The sequence below is a fragment of the Trichosurus vulpecula genome, chromosome 9 (genome assembly GCF_011100635.1).
Source record: "Trichosurus vulpecula isolate mTriVul1 chromosome 9, mTriVul1.pri, whole genome shotgun sequence".
Lineage (NCBI taxonomy): Eukaryota > Metazoa > Chordata > Mammalia > Diprotodontia > Phalangeridae > Trichosurus > Trichosurus vulpecula.
Window position 1 is genome coordinate 14,640,025 of NC_050581.1, and position 14,867 is coordinate 14,654,891.

The window sequence follows — 14,867 nt, forward strand, 5'->3', positions numbered from 1 at the left end:
CTTCCTCTTGCCACCTTTATGGGAGATAATCCACCCCATTCTATCTCTCCCTATCTCCCTCTCTCAGTAAGTTACTCTCTCATCCCTTAATTTCATTTTATTTCTTTTAGCTATCTTCCCTTCATCCTCAACTCACCCTGTGTCTGCTCTCTTTCTTTTACATATATATATATATATATACACATACATACACATACATACATATACACATAGATACATGCATACATACACATTCACTTATATATATACATAAACATATATATGCATATATATATATATGCATATTCCCTTCAACTACCCTAATACTGAGGTCTCATGAATCATACTCATCATCTTTCCATGTAGGAATGTAAACAAAACAGTTCAACTTTAGTAAGTCCCTTGCAATTTCCGTTTCTTGATTACCTTTAACAGCTAATATTTACATAGCATTCTAAGGTTTTTGAAATTTTCACATATTATAATATTTAATTAGCAGTAGTTAATAGGGAACAGGCAAGCTTTTGCAAGTGATATCACACAATGGCCCATATTTCTACCATAGTGCAATTGACTGAAAAATGTAGCAAAATCTCACTGTTTGTTGCTTCTAATAAAAAGCATTTAATTCAGCAAAGCAAAATGAAATCTTAAAAGCTCTTTTCCAATAAGGTTTCTGCCATCCATATGCTAAAATTATTAGATTTTTTTGAAAGATATAACAAAGGAGATAAGAGTTTTTATCTATGATTGGATGAAGGAAAAGGCAGAGAGACCTGAGTTCTCCAAAGATATTTGCCACTGTCATAGCAATCATAGCAAAATCCAAGTTGAAGCTGGATTTTCTATAAATAGTGATATCTTCTACGTGCTTATGTTTGAGGGACACATGGAGTTTGTCACACCAAGTCCTGGAACATTACAGAGCGTCGTGAAAGTCAGTCAATCAATCGACAAGCACTGTGCTAGGCTCTAGAGGTATAAAAACAATGAATAAAACACTCCCTATTGGAAAAGAGAGGAAAACAAGTATGAAGATAAGTACACACAGAAGAAGTAAGCCATAATCACTCCAAAGTGTCTGCCTAACCATCCATACAGGAAAAGAAAAACAACCAAACAAAAATAGGAGGACAAGGACAAGGTTTGTGCAGGATGGGAAAGCAAGGATGGGTCACAATATGCACCATTGGAGGGAGCACCCAAGTCTCATCATAGATGAGATCACAGATTCATTTGAGACTATCTCCCTTCATAGATAGGGGCTCCTAGGTGGTGTAGCAGATAGAGTGCTAGGCATGGAGTCAGGAAGACCTGAATTCATATCTGGCCTCAGATACTTACTAGCTGTGTGACCCTGGGCAAGTCATTTAATCTCTTTTTTATGTTAACAATAACCTTTATTTTTTTTACACCATCTACATTTTTTATTTAATATTTTTAGTTTTCAGCATTGATTTCCGCAAGATTTTGAATTACAAATTTTCTCCCCATTTCTATCCCCCCCCACTCTAAGATGGCACATATTCTGATTGCCTTGTTCTCCAGTCAGCCCTCCCTTCTGTCACCCCACTCTCCCCCATCCCCTTTTCCCTTACTTTCTTGTAGGGCAAGATAGATTTCTATGCCCCAATGCCTGTATATCTTATTTCCCAGTTGCATGCAAAACCACCTTTTTTTTAAAATTTAATTTATTTATTTAACATATTTAGTTTTCAGCATTGGTTTTCCTCTGAAAACTGCCTGTTCACATCCTTTGACAATTTCTCGACTGGGGAATGATTTGTATTCCTATAAATTTGGTTCAGTTCCCTGTATATTTTAGATATGAGGCGAGGCCCAGAGTTTTAAAGTGTCAAGAGCTGAGTCTGAATCCAGGTTCCCTGCTTCCAGATGTACACTTTTTCTCACTGCACCAAGAATTGCCACAGAATATCAAAAAGAGGTGTTAACCCATAAAATGCTAGAGCTAGAAGGTACCTAAGATCATCTAGTTTTATGAATGGAAAAATAGGTATAGATAGAAGAGTGGAAAGATCCCTGGCCTAGAACCTGGGTTCTAATCCTAGATCTGTCACTAACTAGAACCATGACTTCAATTTCCTAATTTGTAAAGCAAAGATAATAATACCCGCCATTGCTATTTCACAAGGTTATTATATTCCATTGCAAAGTATAATAGAAATATAGTGTGTCATTAAAGAGTGAACTATATTCTCCTCCCAAAAATTATTAAGGAGATTTAAGCACCCCACAAAAAAGTATTATTTGGGGGGGAATACAATTGAGGTTAAGGGACTTGCCCAGGGTCACACAATTAGTACGTGTCTGAGGCCAGATTTGAACTCAGGTCCTCCTGACTCCAGGGCTGGTGCTCTATTCACTGTGCCACCTAGCTGACCCCAGAAATATTATTGAAGTTTGCTCAGGATCCTTCTAAAAGCTTTCCTCCAAATAGTGTGAAATCTGTCCCTTTCCTTCCCTATATTTTCCCATATTTTACAAGCTCTAGAATTCTTTCTTTTAACTAGAAAACATGACTCTAGAAGGATTATGGGTTGGTCACACTTATTGTGGATGTCTTTAGATTAGATTAGATTACTTCCCTTTTAATATTTAGCTGAAGTTCACAAAAAGTTGAATTGGAGATGTGAACTAGAGAGAGTGAAGGGGAGAGGAAGTAGAATAGGCTAGAGCATTCTGAGGACCCTAACTACCTGGTGGATATGATCTCCAACCAGAGGTTATCAAAGGGTCCAGGAACACAGTGCCTTGTAGACAATGGTTGCTCCAAATTGTCCTTGGATGGGATATTCAGTGGGAGATCTAAGGATTAGTCAGGAAGGAAAGAGTAGAATTGTAGGTGAGGTGGGAAGAAATCTGAACTGTTAGTGGGTTCTGAATCTGAGCCATCTGTTTGGCCAGAGGAAAATATAGGGACTGGAGAGAGAAGTGAGAACACAGAGTAGTGGAAAGAATGATGGATTTGGAGTCAGAGACTCTGGGTTTGAATCCCTTATCTGCCACTTGATAGCTGGATGACCTCAAGTAGGTTACTTCTCTATGAGTCTATTTCCTTATCTGCAAGATGGCAAGGTTAAAATAGATAAACTTCGATGTCCCTTGAAGTTCTAAATCTTTGAATGAAATAAAATTGAGGAAGAGAGGCCAGAAAATGAGTGGGCATGGAAACACAGTCCTTCGTCTGTTTTCCAGTTTCATGCCATAAACTTTGATGGTTGTAACATAGAGGGTGGTAGGGCACTAGGATCTCTGAATGGTTGTTGTGATTCAGTCATATCTGACTCTTGGTGACCCTATTTGGGATTTTCTTGGAAGAGATACTGGAGTGGTTTGCCATTTCCTTTTCTGGCTCACTTTACAGATGAAGAAACTGAGGCAAAAAAGATTAAATGACTTAGCAAACACTTTTGAAAAGGGACAGGGTCAAGGGAGAAAACTGAATAAAGAGGAACTGGATAGGAGGGAGCAAAATAGAGTTAGTCTTTCACAACATGAGTATTGTGGAAGGGTTTTACATAATGATACGCATGTGGCCTATGTTGAATTGCTTGCCTTCTAGGGAGGGTGGGTGGGGAGGGAATAGGGGGAGAATTTGGAACTCAAAGTTTTAAAAGCAGATGTTCAAAAAAAAAAAAGGTGGTTTTGAAGATGGCGGCTGGAAAGCAGGGACTAGCGTGACCTCCCTGCCGAGTCCCTCCAAAAACTTATAAAAAATGGCTCTGAACCAATTATAGAATGGCAGAACCCACAAAACAGCAGAGGGAAGCAGGGCTCCAGCCCAGGATAGCCTGGATGGTCGCTGGGTGAGGTCTATCCCACACGGAGCTGGGAGCTGGGACCTGGGAGCCAAGCAGAGCAGAGCCCAGAGTGAGCAGCGCAGACCAACCAGACCAGGAGCCGGGCGGAATGTGCCCTACCACCCTGAATCAGTGAGCTGCGGCAGTTACCAGACTTCTCCACAAACACCAAAGACAACAGAGAAGGTTAGTGGGAAAAGCTACGGGAGTGGAAGGAGTTCGCGGTTCAGCTTCCAGCCCCAGGGGCAGTGGAGGTGGGGCAGCTACAGCTGTTGTTGCTTCTGGCCCCAGGCCCACCTGGTGGGAGGAATTAAGTGGCGGATCAGAGCAGGAGTGCACAGCCTGCTGAAGATCTAAGCCCAGTCCGGGTTGGGGGTTCTTGGGGAAGGAGCAGTGCTGGTGTGGCAGAGCTGGCACATGCCCCCCAAATGTGGAACATAGAAATCTTTAGTCTACAAGCAGTCATACCCCACTGAAAAACTCAAGGATCAAGTTAGTTGGTTGGGAATATGGCCAAGCAGCGAAAACGCACCCAGATTCAGTCTCAGACTTTGGATTCTTTCTTTGGTGACAAAGAAGACCAAAACATACAGCCTAAAGAAGTCAACAAAGTGCAAGAGCCTACACCAAAAGCCTCCAAGAAAAACATGAACTGGTCCTAGGCCATGGAAGAGCTCAAAAAGGATTTGGAAAAGCAAGTTAGAGAAATAGAGGAAAAATTGGGAAGAGAAATGAGAAGGATGTGAGAAAACCATGAAAAACAAGTCAATGACTTGCTAAAGGAGACCCAAAAAAAAACTGAAAAATACACTGAAGAAAACAACACCTTAAAAAATAGACTAACTCAAATGGCAAAAGAGCTCCAAAAAGCCAACGAGGAGAAGAATGCCTTGAAAGGCAGAATTAGTCAAATGGAAAAGGAGGTCCAAAAGACCACTGAAGAAAATACTACTTTAAAAATTAGATTGGAGCAAGTGGAAGCTAGTGACTTTATGAGAAATCAAGATATTATAAAACAGAACCAAAGGAATGAAAAAACGGAAGACAATGTGAAATATCTAATTGGAAAAACCACTGACCTGGAAAATAGATCCAGGAGAGATAATTTAAAAATCATTGGACTACCTGAAAGCCATGATCAAAAAAAGAGCCTAGATACCATCTTTCAAGAAATTATCAAGGAGAACTGCCCTGATATTCTAGAGCCACAGGGCAAAATAGAAATTGAAAGAATCCATCGATCGCCTCCTCAAATAGATCCCAAAAAGAAATCTCCTAGGAATATTGTTGCCAAATTCCAGAGCTCCCAGATCAAGGAGAAAATACTGCAAGCAGCCAGAGAGAAACAATTTGAGTATTGTGGAAACCCAATCAGAATAACCCAAGATCTGGCAGCTTCTACATTAAGAGATCGAAGGGCTTGGAATGAGATATTCCGGAGGTCAATGGAGCTAGGATTAAAACCTAGAATCACCTACCCAGCAAAACTGAGTATCATGCTCCAAGGCAAAATATGGATTTTCAATAAAATAGAGGACTTTCAAGCTTTCTCAGTGAAAAGACCAGAACTGAATAGAAAATTTGACTTTCAAACACAAGAATCAAGAGAAGCATGAAAAGGTAATCAAGAAACAGAAATTTCAAGGGACTTACTAAAGTTGAACTGTTTTGTTCACATTCCTACATGGAAAGATGATGTGTATGATTCATGAGACCTCAGTATTAGGGTAGCTGAAGGGAATATGCATATATGTATATATGTTTATGTATATATATATATAAGTGAATGTGTATGCATGTATATATCTACGTGTATATATATGTGTGTGTGTGTGTGTATATACATATATAGAAAGAGAGAGAGAGAGAGCGGACACAGGGTGAGTTGAAGATGAAGGGAAGATATCTAAAAGAAATAAAATCAAATTAAGGGATGAGAGAGGAACATATTGAGAGAGGGAGATAGGGAGAGATAGAATGGGATGGATTATCTCGCATAAAGGTGGCAAGAGGAAGCAGTTCTGTGGGAGGAGGGGAGAGGGCAGGTGAGGGGGGAATGAGTGTATCTTGCTGTCATCAGATTTGGCCTGAGGAGGGAATACCATACATACCCAAGTGGGTATCTTACCCCACAAGAAAGAAGAGGGAAGAAGATAAAAAAAGCGGGGGATGATGGAGGGGAGGGCAGATGGGGGTGGAGGTAATCAAAAACAAACACTTTCAAAAGGGGACAGAGTCAAGGGAGAAAATTCAATAAAGGGGAATGGGTTGGGAAGGAGCAAAATATAGTTAGTCTTTCACAACATGAGTGTTGTGGAAGGGTTATACATAATGATACACATGTGGCCTATGTTGAATTGCTTGACTTCTTGGGGAGGGTGGGTGGGAAGGGAGGAGGGGGGAGAATTTGGAACTCAAAGTTTTTAAAAACAGACATTCAAAAACAACAAAAAAAAGTTTTTTGCATGCAACTAGAAAATAAGATACACAGGCAATGGGGAGTAGAAATTTAGCTTGCCCTACAAAAAAGGAAGGGAAAGGAGATGGGAGGGGAGGGGGCAACAGAAGGGAGGGCTGACTGGGGAACAGGGTAACCAGAATATACGCCATATTGGAGTGGGTGGGGGGAGGGTAGAAATGGGGAGAAACTTTGTAATTCAAACTCTTGTGAAAACCAATGCTGAAAACTAAATATGTTAAATAAATAAATTAATTAAATTAAAAAAAAAAACAAAAAAAAAAAAGGAAAAGGACAAGGTGTTTTTTGGGTCAGTCCAAGCCCATCTCCTAAGATTGTTCCTGCTTCCAGATTGTTTTTGTATGTCATTCACCAGACCCACACAGCCCCATCCCACTCAAAGAAAGGCAATGACACGTTAGAGAAAACTGAGGATTTTATTTTATTTTGAAGGGTGAAAGAAGGCAGAGTTTCTTTGAGGGCAACTCAGGCTTCCCTAGTGATATTAGGACCACAGTCACACTGGTCAGAAACTTGTCCCATGCAGCATGTATCCCTGCATTGTTTTCTCCTTGCAGGTGGGAAGCCAGCCTCCCTTGGAAACAGTGATCAGGCACTGCAGTGGGGCAGAGAGGATGGAGGGCAGCATTAAGACTCAGGGACCACTTAGAACCTGCTGCCTTCTCTTTGAATAGTAACTTCCTGGTCAACATCCATTGTGACTGGAAAGGCCAATGGAGGGCATCTGGGTGGGACCTTCCCCATCCTTCCCCATTTAGGGTAAAGCAGATTGGCCGGTAGTTTCAAGATTCTTTGAGGTACTCCTACCCCCCACTCCTTAATAGGGAGATTGGGTGAGGGCAATGGAGTCCAGATGCTCTTGGACATCTACTTAGTGACTCTCAGAAAGAGCTAATTTCAGGAGGAAAACTTCAGGGATGTCATAATAAGAATTATCCATTACAGTTTACAAATAACTTTCTCATCCTTACCTGATCCTCACAACAGGCAGAACAAGTATCTTTATCTCTCATTTTGCAGATAAGAAAACTGAATCCCAGATGGCATAAATGACTTGTTCAAGGTCACAAGGCAAGTTATTTGTACAGTTCTTCCTGGATCTCCTGACCCCAAGGCCAAGGCTTTTCCCACTATCAGTAGCAGTGTGGTGAAGTTGAAAGAACACTGAGTCATGGGCCAAGAGGCCTGGAGTCCTGTTTTTTTGGGGTGTAAATTGGAACCTCCAGATTGAGGCAGTTTATGGCAGAATGATAGGCTTAAAGTCAGACTGTTCCTGGTTCATATCCCACTGTTCACACATTCACTAGCCGTGTGACCTTAGATAAATGTACAGACCTCTATGTGCCTGTGTAAACTAGCTAGAATTTATCTGAAGTCATAGATGGCGGCAGGGAGTCTACCTCCCTGGGAGGAGTTTCCACACAAAGATTTTCCCCTACGGACCTCCTAGGTGAGTGAATGGATGAACAAGAAAATCTATCTTAAGCTCTTTGTAACTCAGTATATTAATGTTAATTTTTACTACTGTCATGTGCAATTATCTTAAGACTAAGGTTGAGGGCAGCTATGTGGTGCAGGGGATAGAGCACTGGGCTTGGACTCGGAAAGACTCATCTTCATGAGTTCAAATCCAAATATCAGATACCTCAGAGCTGTGTGACCCTGGGCAAGTCACCTAACCCTGTTTGCCTCAAAAAACAAAAAAAGACAGTAGGTTACAGAAAAGGTGCCGATCTTTCATTGGTAGCAATTGTTTCCTTACCTGGGACTTCCCTATACCAATGAGATTCCAGTGTCTATCCTATGCCCGGGCTCATGGGTAAGGGGATGGGTGGGTGGGATGGGACAATTGGGTACCAAGGTATCAGGGTGGGTGATGAGCTGGCGATGTTTGAGTGAGAGGACTGAAGATTGGGAAGAATGAAGGGATGGATGAAAGTTGGTCGGTTCCACCCTTAGAACATTGGCTTGCAGATCAGCCAGAGGATCTAGAGCAGCCCGCAGGTGGTACATGTGATCCGCCGCCACGCCCACAGCCATCGATATCTGTTCGCCGTGGGTGGCTCTTGGTGCTGGAATATACGACGAACAACCCATGCGTGGTAGAGGAAAGGGAGGAATGTGAGCAGAGGGAGTGTGGGCGCCTACCGGTCTCCCCACGATCTCCCTTCTATTCTCCCCCCGGCTTGGTTCCCTCTAGAGGTGAGACTCGGCCGCTCTCCGAACGCCTGCCCCCAGTATTTACTCCCTTAAAGTTAGCCGCTTTAACTTGGCTCACTTTAAACCTTTCCCAGAGACAAGCCCCCCCAAAGCAATATCAGACTCCTTTCCTCTCTGCCCCCGATGCGCATCCTTTTAGCTCTGATTAGCCGCACCCTCCCCATCAGTTTGGAGACCTCGGATTTCTTTCTTCATCTCCTTCTTTACTTCCCTTAGGTACCCTTCCCTTCCCCGTAGCCATTGGCCTCTGTCACCTTAGAAGGTCATTCCCTTCCTCCCCAAACTCGAGTGTTTTCCAGCGCCTCATTTAGTCCCTGAGAGAGCTCTCCCTCGCCTGGAATTGTCCCATCTCCAAACCCAGATCACCTGGAGCACTTGCCCCTTGCCCCCAGGTCCCTCCCTCTCTTCGCCTGGGCTGGGGAAGGGCCCCCTTCGCGCCCTTCCTCGCCCCGCCCCCGTATCCTACTCTCCTCCCTCCCTCACCCCTGTCTGAGCCACCTCTTCAACAGCAACGGCTTCGTCCCATAGATGGCTTCATGGCCAGTTATGACGTTCCAAATCTGAACGCTGTGGCTCTGTTCCTCCGAGCTGAACATGGTTTCGAATCGGCGCCCGCACTACGTCCTCTGTGGTCTAAGAATAGGTGCGGCGATCGCTATCAGAGCCCTCTCTATATCACGGTGCCAAGCTCGGCTTGCTTACCTCTTATCTCCCCCCCAGCTAATGCATTTCTGGGCTCCAGAGAACCCACTTTCTTCCTGCTGTGGTTCTGGGGGGAACCGTTTGGTTCCTTACTAAAGCAACAGTATCCTCAGTTAATTGGACAGTCTGTGTTCCAGGGAAATGAATGAATGAGAGAAATGATAAATCACTGGATGAATTAGTGAATTAGAGAATAAATGAATGAAGAAATGGGCCATACTATTGGGAGCCTCCAGTAAAAAATGGGAGAGATGCAATGACTGACTTTGACAGACTTGGCTCTTCTCAGCAATGCAAGGATCCAAGACAACTCCAAAAGATGCATGATGGAAAATGCTGTCCACGTACAGAGAAAGAACTATGGAGTCTGAATGCAGAGCAAAGCAGACAATTTGCTCTCTCTCTTTTCCCCCCTTCTTTCTCATGGCTCCTCTCATTGGTTCTAATACTTCTCTGCAACATGACTAAAGTGAAAATATATGTAGGGCCTATATCAGATTGCACACCATCTTGGGAAGGGGGCAGGCAAGGGAAGGGGAGAAATTTAGAACTCAAAATCTTATGGAAGTGAATGTTGAAAATTAAAAATAAATAAATATTTTTAAAAGAGAAAAAAGTAGGAGAGGTATTGGCTGCTCTTTCATTGAATGATGACTTTAAGTCTCTTGACTGTTCTGAGCCTCAGTTTTCCCATCCATAAAATGGGAGGATTGCACTAAATGGATTCTAAGGCCCTTTTACTTCTAACTTTCTGTGTTCTCAAATCCCTTATAGTTCTGAAATTCTTTAACTTTTTTAATGTTTTACATTCTTCAACAATTCTAATGATATATTTAATATTATACATGCATAAACATGTATACATATATTATGTATATGTGCATGTATATATCACATATCCACTATAGTGGGGCATCCTCTTTTAGTGACTAGAAGGCTGCCCTTGGTGTTTGGAAGATGCTCCCTCTGACACATTGACTGGGTCAACATGCTGCGATTTGACCTCTCAGTGCCTCAGATGACTCTGTAATAAAGCAATTGGCCACATGCCATTTTTAAGTCCATACCACGCCCCCCCCCCCCCATAGTCTGTATAACTGGCTTCCTGACTAACCACTCTATTTTGTATTGTCCTCACACTAAGTCTGATCTCCATTTTAGAGATGGGAAAATGGAAGCTTAGACAGCAGAAGTGGCTTACCTGGGGCCATGTAGACAGGAAAGTGACGAACAAGGATTAAGGTGTCCTGAGTCCTCAGCCAAGGAATCTCTGTACTGTTGGTTCTGGGCCCTGGCCTCTCACAGGAAAGGTACAAGTGACATTGCCCATTTCCCAGGCCTGGGGTCAAGACCACAACCTATACTTCAAATACAGCCTTTTCCAGGGAGAATCTCTTGGCCACTTCTCTCCCCACCTGAAACTTGCACTAAGCCTGTAGTCTCCATCTTGTGACTCAGCCCTTAGGTCTGGAATTGAAAACATCCTAATCCCATCTTTAACCCTGCTGTCCTGCCCAAATCTGCCTTCTTCTGGGCCAAGGGTCAGTCAGAGTGGGGACTAGAGCCTGGACATTTATAAAGGCAGTAAGAGAACTTCCACAGTTACTTAAACTCAGCATCTTTCACCCTAACCCATTCTTTTCTTGAGAGCACCCCCAATCTTCCAGGTTCTCAGTTGTGGCACTTGACAGCCATCACTGTATCTTCCCTTCCCCTCACCTCACTACCCCCATAATCCATCAGTTGCAAAGCTTTGCCAATTCTGCCTTTACAACATTCTCCATATCTCTCCTTGGTCTCCTTTTCTGCTCTCACACAACCAATACACCAGGGCCAGCCCTTATTACATCTCTCTCACCTAGGCTACCAGCACTTCCTCCCAATTGGACTTCCAGCTTCTTTCCTCCACAAAGTTGCCAAAGACAATCTTCCTAAATCTGTAGAGTACTTGCCTGCTGAACAGAAGTGAGACGCTTCTTATTGCCTCTAGAATAAAGCTTGGTATTTTAAGTCCTTTCCAGTTAGACTGTGGCATGTCTTCGTAAGCTTATCTCACATTATTCCTTTTTATGCACCCTCTGTTCCAGCCACACTGGTTTAATGTTCCCTGAATTCCATATTCCATATTGCTCTCCCAGGCCTGCAATGTTGTCCCTTCTCTTGGAATCCCTAAATTCCTTCAAGACTCTTCTGAAAGCCCGTGCTGGTGTGCTTTGCCTCCTCAAGTTATCCTGTGGAGTGTTAGCTATCCATTTAAACTTGTATCCCCCCAAAAGAATGGAAACTTCCTGAGGTCAGGGACTATCTTTGCTTTGTCTTCATGTCCCTAGCATCTAGCACAAAGCACAAAAATAGGATTGGATTGGAATCTACATTTCTCTGCTCTAAATCCTATATGTAAAATGCTTATTAAGTTTAAAGCTTTAACTGTTTAAAAAGAGAGAGAGGATTGGAGGTGAAATGCAGAAGCCTTGGGCCGTGCCCACTCCTTGGGCCTCAGGCGACTCTGAGCTGGCTCTCTGACCCTTCGCATTGCTCTAGCTCCTTATGAGCGACAGAGCAGCTCTCTCTCTGTGGAGATACAGGTAGCTTAGAGATATAGATATGGAGATATAGACAGCACAATTATTATCATTCTCATTTTGCAGATGAGGAAACTAAAGGGGAATAACCGTTCCTGTCCCACGCAATTCACTGACCCCTTCCAGTTCTGACATTTTTTTCCTAAGGCACCTTCCAGCAGTGATAGTCTTTGTTCTATATTTTAAGGCCCAGTTCTAACATTCTGTGGTCTACCGTTCTCTGTCCAAATGTCCAGTTATCTCCCAGCTCTGTCCAGGGATCTCTTCCCCACTGGGCTCTCAGGTCTTGCTCCTCCCCCTAAACATCAGTGATTCCCCTTCAAAACTGTGGTCACTTCCTCTGTAGCCACTGCTAAGTTAGGTGGCTTTGATCTTGCCTAGAGAAAAAAATAAGCTCAAAACAAAATCATTGTTAAAGCTTGATTTAGGGTGTCCTAACCATGACCACAACTCTGACTTTAGTCCTCCATCTTTTCCCCCTTTCTTTCCCTTTCCCAAAGGATCTGAGACTTTTCTCTTATCTTTAATTGGTTTCTTGGAATAGGAACCATTTTTTAAAAAGTCAGGAAGACGGACACAGAGACTCAGGCTTTATTTGTCTACGCATTTATTAGGGTGTCATGAAACATAGAGCAATATTGGGGAAGGGAGAGAGTGGAAAGGAACAAAACGGTGAGATGAAGCTCCAGGGCTCAATGACAGTGAAGGCCCCTTTGTCTTCCCAGGGCTTTATGTCCAGGAGGCTCATCTGTACTTCTCGGTCAGGACTGAGCTCACAATGGACAAGAATTTGTCCCAGGCAGCATGAGCTTCTGCGGTGAAGTCAGCAGGGAAGTGGGCAGCAACAGTAACCAGGAGGCAGTGGGATAGGAGCTGCCAAGACAAGAGAAAAGAATGAAAAATTGGGGGATAAGGGGAATGACTGAGGCAAGAAATTAGTCAAGTGAGGGTGAGAAGGGGACAAGACTATTGGAGAGGGGGAAAGGTAGGAATTGATAAAGGGGAGAATCAGGTTCGATATGGGAGATTAGAGGAACAGGGGATGAGACACAGACGGTGGAGAGAAGCAGGGTAATTATTAAGTCTTTAGAAGAGAAAAAAGGTAAAACATTGAGGGATAAGAGGACAGAAGGAAGTAAGATATTGGGGTATAGAAGAAAGAAGTGGGTAGAACATTGAGGGGTTGGAGGAGTAAAGAGGGTGAGGCTCTGAGGAACAAGGGGCATGGAATAGACCCCTCATGAACTGGGTTCTTACTTCTTGGGGAGATCAACTAGGGCCTAGGCAGTGGCAACCTCTCCTGCCCACCTTCAGACCCAATCCTCACCTTGAAGTTGACAGGATCCACTCTGAGGATGTAGGCATGGAGTTCACTGAGCTTGGACAGAGCACTGTGAATGTTTTCAATGTTCTTGACAGCATCCCCAATAGCACTGACCACCTTGGAGCCATGGGCATGCAGCTGGGCTGAGCCATGGTGCAAGTCAAAGTGGGGGAAGTAGGTCTTGGTCTGGGGATAGCTGATGAAGAGCCTGGGGAGAAGAGAGAGTAGAGTCTTAACTGGGTCTGAGAGAAGGTTGTAGAGACTCTAAGGAATGAAGATTCTAGTTCTTGATCCACTATTTATTATCTCTCTGACATTCACTCGGTTTCCATCTTTAAAATAAAATAACCACAGTGACACTATCTCCCTCAGAAGCGCTCACAAAGAAAATACTTCCAGTGCTGTGAAGTGCTATTGGACACAGAACTCTAGAGCACAAAATGTCAGAATTGGTGGAGATTTTGGAATCAAAAGTACAGGTTGTAAGCACTGGAAGAAATTTTCAAAGACAGAGCTTAGAATGACAGAATCACAAAGTATAAGATATTTTATAAGAACTTTCAAAGTATTTCTATGGTCTGATAATTAAGGGCCTCAGGGCCGCAGGGATTGTTAAAATTATTTCCCTTTCATAGCAGGGAAGGCTCTCTTTTCACCTGTACTCTGACCTTATGGTTTATAAAGAGATACTTTATAAGAACAGATAATAACAAGGCTGGTGGAGGGACCTGAGAGATCGTTTTATAAAAAGGAAAAAAACCCAGACCTAGGGAAGTTAGGAGGAAATTCGTCCAAGGTTAGATAAATTATGCCTTGTTCTTCACCATCTTTATGTGTAAGTCAGTCCTGATTCCCTAGACGTGATCTCAAGCAGAGCCCTAAACTAAGGTTCAAGACGTTACAAGGCCAAGATAGGATACAGATCTGGGCCCTCCTTGTTCTGGGCTAGGGCCAGTCTGGCAAGGTGGCATTTTCTGAAACTTACAAAAGGAACCCGAGGTATTCCTATCAAAGTCCCTGTCCCTGGGCTCTTTAACACTCCCCAGAATAGACTTCCTCCTCAAATTCCAAGGTACAGGTGTGAAAGTATGAGGCCATAGGCCCTAGGGTAAGAGCACTTACCTCTCCAAAGCCTCGGTGCCAATGGAATCAGCCTGGGTGGCGATCTTGCTCCAAATGGTGGCAATGAGAGTTTTGTCAGACTTAGTCAGAGACATGATGGTTGTATCAAGGGTGAGCTCAAGTTATTCCTGCAGTTTAGAGAACCTAGGTTGGTTTCTGCTCCCTGATGGTCCTCTTATATAGGGCCAGGGGCAGAACATAGCTAGACAGCTGTCCATAGCCATTGGCCAGTGAAGAGGAGGCCTCCGAAAGAGGTGGAGTCATCTTATCTTTCTTAGAGACAATGACTTGGTGAGCAAAAGGGGTAGGGGCTTGATGGGGCAGGGGTGGGGGGTGGTAGTTAGGGTGTGTTAGAGAGGGGGCTATCAGGTCCTCCCATCTTCACAGAAGCACAGGAGGGGGGCGTTGAGCATAGCCCTGAACACAAGGTCCTGGGGGGAGATATGGAGGCTGGAGGGGCCCAGGCCCCAGGGACTTGTCCAGTAAGCTTCATTGGACTGCAAGTCAAGAGATAGAGTTCTGGCTCTGTGGCTAATTTGATTCAAGCCTAAGCAAGTCCCTTCCCTTCTCTGGGTTTCAGTTTCCCCCTCCAAGGTTGAGCTAGACTTGGGAAGCATCACTGGGATGGAAAGAGCATT

The 14,867-nt window shown here is 43.6% G+C and overlaps 1 protein-coding gene across 1 annotated transcript; it reads right to left on the reverse strand.

The window, feature by feature from the left end:
• Positions 1-12,527: 12,527 nt before the first annotated feature.
• LOC118831117 (hemoglobin subunit zeta) lies at positions 12,528-14,324 on the reverse strand. The gene is made up of 3 exons (XM_036738274.1): positions 14,230-14,324; positions 13,111-13,315; positions 12,528-12,656 (listed from the first exon to the last, which is right to left on the reverse strand). The coding sequence occupies exons 1-3, from the start codon at positions 14,322-14,324 to the stop codon at positions 12,528-12,530; spliced, it is 429 nt and encodes a 142-aa protein (XP_036594169.1).
• Between the last annotated feature and the right edge of the window lie 543 nt (positions 14,325-14,867).